Source organism: Rosa rugosa, chromosome 2, assembly GCF_958449725.1.
Source record: "Rosa rugosa chromosome 2, drRosRugo1.1, whole genome shotgun sequence".
NCBI classification, from domain to species: Eukaryota; Viridiplantae; Streptophyta; class Magnoliopsida; order Rosales; family Rosaceae; genus Rosa; species Rosa rugosa.
In genome coordinates, this window is record NC_084821.1 from 8,740,352 (window position 1) to 8,752,850 (window position 12,499).

Sequence of the window (12,499 nt, forward strand, 5' to 3'; positions counted from 1 at the left end):
CCGGGCAAAATTTCACTGCTCTAGACTTTGCTAATGTCATGCAGTAATATTATGCAGTATCTCACTGCAATGCATTTCGACACCACGCCAACTTGATGAAACCGCAGCTTAAACCAGAGAGCTCACATTTTATCCAACATCTTTTTACTATTTAAGTAGAAATGATAACGATATTGTATCCTAAATCCGGCACAATATAAAGATAATTAATTTCAATGATACACACGCATAACACAATATTAATGGTAAACGACCAATAAATTCACATATTTTAGAGACCCAAAACAAGAAAGATTCTGAATTCTAAACTTAGGGAGAGTCTCTAGTGAGGACTGTACAATACAAAGACGACTCAATGAAGACTTTTAAATCAACGGTTAGATGAGTAGTTCCAATTTTAATTGAAATATTAATTATACAACACACATATCATCCAACTATTGATTTAAAAGTATTCATGAAATCCTCATTTTAAGATCCTCATTATAAATATTCCGTTATGTTTCAAAATATACATGTATAACAAATTTTAACGGTCAAACAAACTACGATGGATATTCTCTCCGTAACCCCCAACTTCCGAGTCCCTACCCACCGACTCGTGTGTCACACTAGCGACTGGCTCAATTAATGCAGATTTTGCAAGTAATCACTTGAGGATTACGCTAATCATAGACAAATCCACATTAAATTGGGGCCCCACTTTCCCACTGTATATGAGTAATCCCCTTAATTACACGTGCTGCTGCCCCAATCACAAAAGTCAACAAAATCCCCCAGTGAAAAAATAAAACTTTTTTTTTTTCTTTTCATTTTCGTATTTTTTTTTTCATTTTCGTATCTCAGCCAAGAACACGATGCTACTATTGATTCAGGAGGCCGAGCTCTGATGCTCCGCCCATCAATGCCGCCACACCAACCGAGCACCGACGCTTACGTCATTCATCGTCTATAGTTTTTTTCAGCTTCCGCATTGCAGCTTTGTACGGTAAAGCCTCTTATCTTTCTCTCTCTTTTGGCTTCGCGATTCGGTGTCTTCCATCAAATGGTAGATCTAGGGTTTCTGGAATCGCGAAATGGCTGCTGCATTGGCTTTGAATTCTTGTATGTTTTGGTTTTGGTTTTGCTTTGTTTGCAGTTGAGCCGGTGCTTTGCGTATAAATTACTCCAAAATTTTGAGACAATGAGGTATGAATTTAATGCTTAACTTGGCGCATTGCTCCGGAAGTTTCGACATAATTTAAATGTTGTTGTGGTTTGTCGAAATGCTAGATCCATATAAAGGTTTTTGGAGTGTGAATAGAGAGCTAGAGGAACAAGGGTTTGGGAAAATGGGAGAGAGCCAGAAGTTCCAGATGGGAACCATTGGGGCTCTGAGTTTGTCGGTGGTGTCGTCCGTGTCGATTGTCATTTGCAACAAGGCCCTTATTAGCACACTTGGTTTTACTTTTGGTGAGTGGTTGGAATTCCTCCCCTGCATATTTGCTTGCTCTTAGTGAGAAATGTAGTGAAGAATTTTTTTTTTTTTTTTTTTTTTTTACTTTGAATCTATATAATTTTAGCAAAAGAATGCACTCTAGTTACTTTTGGATAGGAATGTGGTTATCTTGATGATGAACGTAGAATTACGTTGATGTTGTTTGAGTAAAGAAGTATCGACAAGTAAAGTCGTGTTGATGGATTGAAAACAGGTCGAATTGGGGGGCACTGTGAGGTTGGTTCTATGTATCCATATTCTACCAAATAGAATTGTCAAGTATCATTCTTGTTGATAAGATTGTAGGATACCAAATGTCTTAACAGTGCATTGGCATTTGATTTCCTTGTTTGCCTTCTTCATGATATATTATCACAAAGGAGTAGTCAAGATGCCAATCTCATCTCATCCATTTCCTGAGCTGCTTCATTGAGAAAAGGCATGTATCACAAATAACGAATTTTGTTAGCTTTGACCTTCTCAATCAAACAAACAACTTGTTTTCACCTTTTGTTTTGATTAATCAAACACCGGTTAAATGTTATGTAGTGGTAAAAACTCGCAAATGCTAGCACAGAAATCTGGCTCTGCTTTTATCTGGAAGGCCTGAATTGTTGGTTTGTTTGAATTAAGGTCATCATCACGTATGATACTTTTGCTTTGTCAATATTGAACAACATACTAATTCTCTATCTGGATACACAGCCACTACCTTGACGAGCTGGCATCTTCTGGTCACATTTTGTTCTCTTCACGTAGCATTGTGGATGAAAATGTTTGAGCACAAGCCTTTTGATGCTAGTTCTGTAATGAGTTTTGGAATTTTAAATGGAATCTCTATTGGACTTCTGAATCTCAGCCTGGGTTTCAATTCTGTTGGTTTCTACCAGGTAAGTTTCTAATATTTTTTCATGCCTCACTCAACTTATTCTCAATGTGATCCTGTTTACCTCTTAACAAAATGATATTACATAGTTTAATCTTTAATCCATTAAGCTACTGCTTCACAAGCTCTTAATTTTTATATGAAATTATATGCTTCTGAGTCCTATTTTTCTATGTTAGATGACAAAACTAGCAATCATTCCTTGTACTGTTCTTTTGGAGACCCTTTTCTTTAGGAAGAAATTCAGGTCAGTTTCTTAAGTCTCTTTATCAAACGTCATCCTGTAGTGCGAGAAATTTGTCGTAGTATATGAGTTTATACAGATTCTGCAAGTGTTTAGTTTTTTTCTCCTTTTACCTGTGCTGTTCTACTTTGTTTTAGTGTACTAAGTAATTGAATTTCAATCTGTTACAACTTTATACTGGGGTCTGACACTCTCTAATGCTATAACAGCCGAAGTATCCAGTTTTCACTCAGCATCCTTCTTATGGGCGTTGGGGTTGCAACAGTGACTGATCTTCAGCTCAATGCCCTGGGTTCTTTTTTGTCCCTGCTGGCAGTTATTACAACCTGTGTTGCTCAGATTGTATCCTAAGCTGGACTTAACTTTAATATTTCATTGGATGCAGCGTGGCATGTTTTTTATGCTTAAAGCGCAATTTACTTGCTTTTGTATGGAATAATATGCCTGCATTGTGAGACCTTAACAGCTACTCAGATGACCAATACCATCCAGAAGAAGTTCAAAGTTTCTTCAACCCAGCTTCTGTATCAGTCTTGCCCTTATCAGGCAATAACCTTGTTTATCATTGGTCCATTTCTAGATGGATTTCTGACTAATCAAAATGTTTTTGCCTTCGAATATACCCCACAAGTGCTGGTGAGGATTCAACAACTCCATTAGGGGGTCTAGCCAAACCCCCCTTCCGACTTTATTCTGTGATATCCTGTATTTCTAATAGTAATTGTAATATTGTGTATGCTGCAGTTCTTCATTGTTCTATCCTGCCTGATATCTGTCTCTGTAAACTTCAGTACGTTTTTGGTTATTGGAAAGACGTCTGCGGTAACCTATCAGGTCCTTGGACATTTGAAAACATGCCTTGTTTTGACATTTGGCTACACTCTACTTCACGACCCATTTGACTGGCGCAACATTTTAGGGATATTGATTGCCGTGCTCGGAATGGTACTCTATTCTTATTATTGCTCTCGTGAGAGCCAGCGGAAGGCTAGTGAAGCATCTCAACAGTTGCCTCAGGTAGCTCCTTTTTATTAATACCTCATTCAGGTGTTTATGTATATAATACCAGTATTACATAATCTGAGTTATAATAACAATTGCAAATTTAGGGTAGGAGGTCTCTATGTCATTTTTGGTCAGTCTTGTTTTCCTTCCATTTACCTTTTTCATGCTGTAGTACTTTTGGATATATCATTGGGAAATGCTTTGCTAATTCTGTTTATTTGCTAAATGATTTCAGACAAAAGAGAGTGAAGCGGATCCTTTATTAGCAATAGAAAATGGAACTGGGATGCTAGGGGAGGATGGTGCTGTTCAGAAAGGCCCTGTGTGGAATTCGAACAAGGACCTACATGCTTAAAGGCTTTGCAATGTCTCTTAGTTTAATGTATGCAAAATTGTTTGATCAAAAGGGGTGGAAAAAGCTGTTCCAGCAATGAAGATGTTGCTGGCAAGGGTTCTCTATCCAGGGCATTGGTTGGGGTTTATAATTTCTTTTGTAGACGTAATGCTTCAGAGTCGAAGAAAGCAATTTATATAGCAATTTTGGTTATTAATATTGTATGAATCCGGTTTAGCAACTGGGATTCATACCGGAATTTGGTACTCAGATTGTATACTGTTGTACCCAATACTATACAATGTTCACAATTGTTGTTTTTTATTCACAATTGTATTAACAATTGTTGTTGTTTCAGGTTGGTTTCTACCAATTAGTTTCGTTTAGTGAACAAAGTGAATTGGTCCATGATGTTCAATTTTTATGCCCTTGCAGTTTTACCCTCCTGCTTTCTTTGGAAAGGTTTGATTCAGATTTTGTTCTCATTGTTTAGTCTGCAGATTGCAGGAGCACCAGTATAATGCTGCCTTTGCTTATAATCACAATTTTTTTTTTTTTTGAAGGCAGCGGAAGACTGATCCATTGATATTAATCATACGACCACACTCGATTTTGATGTAAAAGATTTATGGAAGGAGTTAACAATTTGGATAATATATCTAAATTCATTCCTTCATAATTGAATAAGGAATTCCAATGGCCCCATATCGCTCAGAATAAACAACTACAAACCAAAATAAAGGAAACTCAAAAAAACTGAAGTCCAAAAGGAAAATGCAGAAGAAAAAAGAAAAAAAAAATCCTATGCCTACGATGTCCAAGCATGAGCCGCCACCATTATTGTCTTCTCGCCTAAGACCATCTTGGTATAAAACACAACTACCATAATCACTATTGCTTGTCAAGATGAGATGAAAATGCTTTGTTTAGTAGCAATGAAAGCTAGTGATCATTGAGGAACAAGCTAAGTGCATTTTGTAATCGAAAAGGAAAAAAAAAAAAAATTAAGACCATGCCATTAGCTAGTTGAAAGGGTGTAAATCGACTCGATAAAGTTCTGATTTCGGGTTTGTTGCCTCTGAAAATCACCTCGGCCTAGATAGCCGAGAGATCAAGGAACAAACGTCCTTCTCGATGAATAGGTTGCGGGGCGTGCCAGCACATGGCCAGAAGGCCAAGTGTGCAGTTGTAGATGTAGTAAATGTAGTTCTGACTTATCAAGCGTTGGCCGAGGAAGGAACTTATTCTCGGCCGATAGTTCGCTACCTTTGGATCAAGGACTTGATGGCTGAAGGTCGGGTGAATTGGGTGTGGTTGTGAGAGTATGAGTGAATACGAATTGTCTGGTCACAGGGCTTAAGTCAATTGGATCCAAATAATAACAAGTAACAATAAAAGTGAACTCGTAACGAATGAAATCTTCAAGATTAATAGCTACTATGCGACTACGAACAGTAAATAACATGATCAAACAAGTAAAGCATAAAGACAATAAGGAGCAAATAAAAGATAATAACAACGAAACTGAAATCTGGAATGGCTGAAAATTATTAACTATTGTTTGAAAGAAAACAAAGAGAACAATTCAAAATCGATACTAGGCTACAAGGAAAGTAAAGTAACTGAAATTGTAACTAGCAGAGCAAACTAACTAAAGAACAAGCGGAAATTCTACCTAAGCAAAAGGTAAGACGAAAACAAGAAAAACTTGATGGCTTGAGTTTCTGGAGTTGTGTGTGTGTCTTATGTCGATGCTTCTATTTATATTGGATGCTCTGTGACTAGAACTGATCTCTTGGCTCTTTGAAGTTGAGTGGAATTCGGTCTCCTCTTGGCTCAGTGACTTTATCTTGATTTGGCTCCAATACTTATCGTCGGCTGACTTGACGCTGGATTCTATCTTGATCGGCTCTGATGGTCGTCATCAACGGCTGTAATTAATCTTGAAGTACACTATCTTGGATTGAACTCTCCTTATCGGCTGACGAACTTCAATTCGATTGAAATACTAACTTGATCAAATTTCATCTTTATCGCTTATCGACCTCTCTAACTATTGATGACTATGGGTCGGCTGATAACCAAAAGCATAGCTTTATCTGACTTGTCTTGGACCAAATGAACTGTCCAATTATTCATTGGCCAACATTTCTGGCTATCGGCCCAATTACTTGTTGAGCGGCTCATTGTAATTAGAAATCATTCAATAACTATGCACATTAGCTACGTCCGAGTGGCCATGCAAATGTGGGTACAGGGTTGTTTTTAGTTCATTCTGATGGATTCTTGTAGTCTTCGAATTGAGTCAAACAGGCTAAGCTTTAATTTAGTCTGAACTAGTTAAGCGGTTAAGTCGAGTCATGATGGAGGAGAAACAAAATCAAAATCGACCGAGCTTGAGCTAAAAAAAAAAAAAAAAAAAAAACAGTACAGTTGGAGTCTTCCTGGCGTGACACGTGGACACTCACTGCGAGCCGGTGATCAGTGACACTTGTCCACTGAGTTCATGAGGCCTTAGCTTGAACCGACTCAACTGTGACTAAGAAACCCAGAATCTGCCTCCTCGACTCTACATTTCTACTCTTTCAAGATGGCCTTGAGAACTCTGATCGAGCAGGAAAAGCCTGGCTGGTTTAACCAGAAATGGCAGAGGAGGCTTAGGCTTCGGGCTCGTCCCAGTCCGTGGCCTAAAGACCTTCACGCTGCCGGACCTGCCCTACGACTATGGGGCACTTGAGCCCTCCATTAGCCGCGAGATCATGGAGATCCATCACCTGAAGCACCACAACACCTACGTCGACAACTTCAACAAGGCTCTCGACAACCTCGAACAGGCCATGGATACCGGCGACTCCTCCACCGTCGTCAAGTTGCAGAGCGCCCTTAAATTCAACGGCGGAGGTTTAGTTCTTATTGCACTAGTTTAGTTTTTATGTTTTATTAGTTACCAGTCAACTAGTTAATTCAATATCTGTTTTTTTCGTGTTGAAGGTCATATAAACCACTCTATTTTCTGGAAATGTCTGGCCCCGGATACGGTAAGTAACTTTATTAGTGTAAATATATGGCCAAATTGGTAAGTAGTTTTTTCGATTGGCCAAAATGGTACATTCGTTCATAGTCTTCATACTATCAACTACTCTATCACATGTGTGCTGCGCATGCACATGTTTCTCTTTTTACATATTATTTTGAGATACAAAATATACGAAAATGTACGGAGGTACAAAATTGGCCCCGAGGATTAACCATCTAATTAATCGGGATTTGAGATTTTCTTTCTTGGTGTTGTTTTGGTGACAAAATGTAATGGGCAGGAAGGAGGAGGTGAGCCTCCAAAGGGTTCATTGGGATGGGAAATTGACAATCAGTTTGGTTCCTTACAAAGTCTGAAACAGAAATGATGGTAGAAGGTGCTGCACTGCTGCTTTGCAAGGTTCTGGTTGGGTGGTAGGTGTCTTTCATTCACTTGTTGTGGGATGGATTTTGGAAAATGAGTGTACTGATTAAGATTCGGTTTTGATTATTTATAGTACGTGGCTTGCTCTTGACAAAGATCAGAAGAAGCTTTCCGTTGAATGCACAGCTAATCAGGTAGAGTATACTTCGAGGTTTATATGTTTTGCTTTCACATACTCTTCGGTTCATGTTGGAAATTCAGAGTTTATTTTTACTGTGTCATTGGAGTGAATCTGTATAATATGCTCACGCACGCACATGTACATTGGTTGAATTTTCCGGCTATATATGCTGCATATCATGTTGGCTAATGAAAACTTTGTGCAGGATCCATTGATAATTAAAGGAGCAAATTATGTTCCTCTGCTTGGGATAGATGTGTGGGAGCATGCTTACTACTTGCAGGTAAATCTTTTGTATTTGGTGTTTTCATATGTTTTTATACCCGCCATGATAGTTTGGTTTTGGACAATGAACAACAGAACAAGTGCTTGTTTTAATGAGAGATCTTTGAGACTTTCTTTTTGCTCCAATGTTTGAGATGCTGAAAGTATGTAGAAAGGTAAAATACAGAGCTGAGGGTTACTCAAGTTTAGTAGTCTATGCTTGAATGCTTTGTTGTACGTGTTGCATGAAGCTGAAGTTTTTATCTAATTTGATTAGGTTTTAGCAGGCCGATTCTGACCTATTTCGACCCTTAACTTTCTTATTTGATTCCTCCTAAATCCTAATGGAATAATACTATAACAAGATGAATTATTGACGTTTGTGCAGTACAAAAACGTGAGGCCAGACTATCTGAAGTACATATGGGAGGTTGTTAACTGGAAATATGCAAGTGAAGTGTATGAGAAAGAGTATCCTTGAGGCAACACCGTGGTGCCAGCAAAGTTGTAGGTAAGCTACGTTTGTCCAGTTTGTGCAGAAATAATACTCAACTGTTTGTTGTTGATGATTCCCCGAAACTTGTAATGAGACTTCTCCTCTTTGGTGATGCTGTGTATTAGCTTTTGTGAACTTGGCTTTTTAGGATATTCGTCTGTGTAATAAATATTGTGATACAAAGGAAGTTTAATTGCTTCAATTGATGAAGGTGGAGCAAAGTCATTTTGTAGCTTATTGTTCTTACTTAGATTGTTGTGGACGCCTATGGATCACTAGGCAAATTGCTAACTGTCCTCTTTGATATGGTTAAGAATCTCGTACTTCGAGATTTTAATGCTCCGGATCTTGTTTCCTGGAGATTGCGTATTCCTTGGCTTAATGGTGTTCATTTTTCCCAATAGCTTCATTTTCATGTTTCACGTACATATCTTTCATGAAGGTAACACTTTGGCAGACAAACTTGCCAACTATGGTACTATGCATGATGGTGCAATTTGGTGGAATTCCCTTCCAAATATTTTGGCTTACAGCTAGCTATGGTCGTGATTTGGCTTCTTTGGCTACCATTCGATTTAGATAATGTCAGTATTATCAGAACAAGTGAATAATTTGGTGATACTTTATTCTTCTCCTTGAGGAGGAATATATATAATTACATTGTGTGTAGTTGTGTACAGTAAGAAAGGCAATGAATACTGCTTACAATAGGAAACTAAATCCTAATTGATTACAAAATATTTACAAGAATGTTTACAGTTCATTCCAACACTCCCCCTCAAGTTGGTGCATAGATGTCAATCATGCCCAACTTGTCAAGTGAGCTGTTAAATGCTTTTCCTGAAACTGCTTTGGTTAGAATATCTGCTAACTGCTCTTCTGATTGGACAAATGGAAACCGGATTATTTTCCGGTCCAAATTTTCCTTAATGAAGTGTCGATCTACCTCAACATGTTTTGTACGGTCATGCTGAACTGGATTATGTGCTATTTCAATTGCAGCCTTGTTATCACAGTGTAAGTCCATTGACTTCCTACTCTTGAAGCCTAAATCCTTCAACAAATGTCCAATCCACAGCAACTCACAAACTCCATGCGCCATGCCTCTGAACTCTGCTTCAGCACTAGACCTTGCAACCACTTTCTGTTTCTTACTTCGCCACGTCACGAGATTACCTCCAACAAAGGTAAAGTATCCCGAAGTAGACCTTCTATCTACCTTTGAACCTGCCCAATTTGCATCAGTATACCCCTCAATTGTCAACTCTTCTTTCTTGGAAAATAACAATCCTTTCCCTGGAGCAGCCTTTAGATACCTCAAAATTCGATAAACTGCATTCATGTGGTCTTCACTGGGAGCATGCATAAACTGACTAACTACACCAACTGCATATGCAATGTCTGGTCTAGTATGAGATAAATATATTAATCTACCAACAAGACGTTGATACCTGGACTTATTTGTGGGAACTTGATCTTTCCATTCACCTAGTCTATGATTCATCTCCATAGGTGTCTCAACTGGTTGACAACCAAGCATTCCAGTTTCTGTCAATAAATCAAGGACATATTTTCGTTGGGACAATGAGATCCCTTCTTTTGACCTAGCCACCTCAATTCACAAGAAATACTTCAGCTGTCCAAGATCTTTCATCTCAAATTCAGTCGCCAAATAATCCTATAATGCTTTCCTTTCTACTGGATCATCTCCGGTTACCACCATATCATCTACATAGACTATGAGCACTGTCAACTTACCATTTTTGCGCCTGATGAAGAGAGTATGATCAGAATTACTCTGCCGATAGCCAAATGCTTTCATAGCCTTTGTGAATCTGCCAAACCACGCTCTGGGTGATTGCTTCAGGCCATACAACGACTTCCTTAACGTACACACCTTACCAACCTCTGACAACTTGCACTGACTTCCTGGTGGCATATCCATATAAACTTCTTCTTCTAAATCTCCATGTAGGAATGCATTCTTCACATCATATTGTTGTAATGGCCAATCATAAGTGGCAGCCAAAGACATAAGTATTCTAATGGTATTAATTTTCGCCACTGGAGCAAATGTCTCCTGGTAGTCAACTCCATACTTCTGGGTATAGCCTTTTGCTACAAGTCTTGCTTTGTACCTGTCTATGCTCCCATCTGCCTTCAGCTTCACTGTATATATCCATCTACATCCAACAATCTTCTTTCCATGAGGTAACGGTACAATCTCCCAAGTAGCATTCTTCTGAAGTGCTTCCATCTCTTCATTCATTGCCATCCTCCACTTTGGATCATCCAATGCTTCCTGCACAGTTCTAGGAATAGCCACAGTAGATAATTGATTGATAGTTAGTGCATATGACTCGGACAACCTATAGGTAGACACATGGTTAGCAATTGGATATTTGGATGTTGCCCTAAGATCAGGCTCATACTGTTTCCTTGGAATTCCCTTGTTTGATCTTTGAGGATATCTAGGTTCAACAGGTCTTATAGGAACATATGATTGATTAGACTCTATGGGATTATACGGAACTATTTCTTGACAAGGGTTTACCTGTGGGTGAGTCTCCCAGGAAGTATCCTCATGCAATGGTGTAGAAGGGGGCAAATCAACTTCTTCTTCAGTTCGTTCTAGTGGCCTATTTGACTGATCGAGAATATTTGGTGGGTCAAAAAAAAACTTCTGAATCGGCAGGAGCAGCTGGAAAACTCTCTGAATCAGCAGGAGCAACTGGAGTGGAATTTGACGAGTCAGTGCCCTCCTTTGAAGGGTCGAAAAGAACCTGCTGTAGCAATCTTTCTTCCACTTCTTCAATTTCAGAGAAAATATCTTGAGAGTTCTCTTCCATATACCTCTTCTCCCCCTGAAGAGAAGGCTCAGGAGCTTTGCTTGGAAAGTACGCTTCACCTTCGTGAAAAGATACATCCAAAGAAACATGGAGAGTCTTCGTCTGAGGATCATAACACCGGTACCCCTTTTTAAACTCCGCATAACCAACAAAGATACATCTCTTGGCACATGGATCAAGTTTGTTCCGTAGAGGTTTAGGAATGTGGACATATGCTATGCACCCAAAGACTCGAGGTTCCAAATTGGGTAAAGTAGGAGCAGAGACCAATCTACATAACTTTTGCTGAGGAGTCTCAAAATCAATTACACTAGAAGGAGTTCGGTTAATAAGATAAGCTGCAGACTTCAATGCTTCACCCCAATATTCACGAGGCACATTCATTCCAAAGAGAGAGGCACGAAGAACTTCTAACAACTGACGATTCTTTCGTTCTGCTAGACCATTTTGCTGTGGAGTATAAGCACAAGAAGTTTGATGACGAATGCCCTGAGACTGGCAAAACTCCGCCATGGCATTACTCGTATACTCACCCCCATTATCCGACTGAAGGACCTGAATCTGTCTCTGGTACTGGGTAGAAACCATCTTGTGAAAGGCTTGAAACGCCTGACATAATTCCCACTTATTTTTCATCAACATTACCCATGTCATCTGGGTGCACTCATCAATAAAAGTAACAAAGTATTTAGCACCTGACACAGTAGAATATTTTGCTGGACCCCAAACATCAGAGTGAACAGTCATGAAAGGAATTGAACTTTTATTAAAACTTGGTGAATACAAAATACGGTGGCTCTTGGCCAGTTCACACACATGACACTTAAAATCGGACTCACTAACAACTGAAAACAAATGAGGCTTCAACTTCCAAAGATATCCAAAAGACAAATGACCCAAACGACGATGCCATAACCACACTACTGCTTTTGCATCTTCGACTCCCCCGACCTTGTGTACTTGTCCCAATTTCTGATTTCCCTTATCTGTCAAGTCGAGGTAGTATAAATTGCCCCTTCTAACACTACAACCAAGAATCTTCCGGGTTAGGCAAAAGATTACTAGACAGGATAGGGCCGCAGTGATTTGGCCGACAGATAATAAGTTGTAAGCTAAAGATGGAACAATAAGAACAGTATCCAAGGTTAGGGAAGGAGATAAAATTACAGAACCCTCTCCAGTGACTGGAGAAGGACTACCATCTGCAGTAGAGATAATGGCTTGAATGGTGGGTTTGATGGATTGGAGTTGATTTGGGTCATTAGTCATATGATCTGATGCACCTGTATCAATTATCCATGTAGTATTACTAGCACTGGCATTAACATTGAGGGACCTACCAAGGTTACCTGTTTGAGTCACA

General features: G+C 39.1%; 1 protein-coding gene and 1 pseudogene across 1 annotated transcript; both read left to right on the forward strand.

Annotated features, from left to right (window-relative positions):
• Positions 1-788: 788 nt before the first annotated feature.
• Positions 789-4,398, forward strand: LOC133731952 (UDP-xylose transporter 3). The gene is made up of 9 exons (XM_062159402.1): positions 789-988; positions 1,139-1,188; positions 1,273-1,452; positions 2,183-2,367; positions 2,543-2,610; positions 2,817-2,949; positions 3,082-3,243; positions 3,352-3,624; positions 3,848-4,398. The coding sequence occupies exons 3-9, from the start codon at positions 1,332-1,334 to the stop codon at positions 3,965-3,967; spliced, it is 1,062 nt and encodes a 353-aa protein (XP_062015386.1). The 5' UTR covers positions 789-988; positions 1,139-1,188; positions 1,273-1,331; the 3' UTR covers positions 3,968-4,398.
• A 2,138-nt stretch (positions 4,399-6,536) lies between these two features.
• On the forward strand, positions 6,537-8,404 carry LOC133733342 (superoxide dismutase [Mn], mitochondrial-like; annotated as a pseudogene).
• The last annotated feature ends 4,095 nt before the right edge of the window (positions 8,405-12,499 follow it).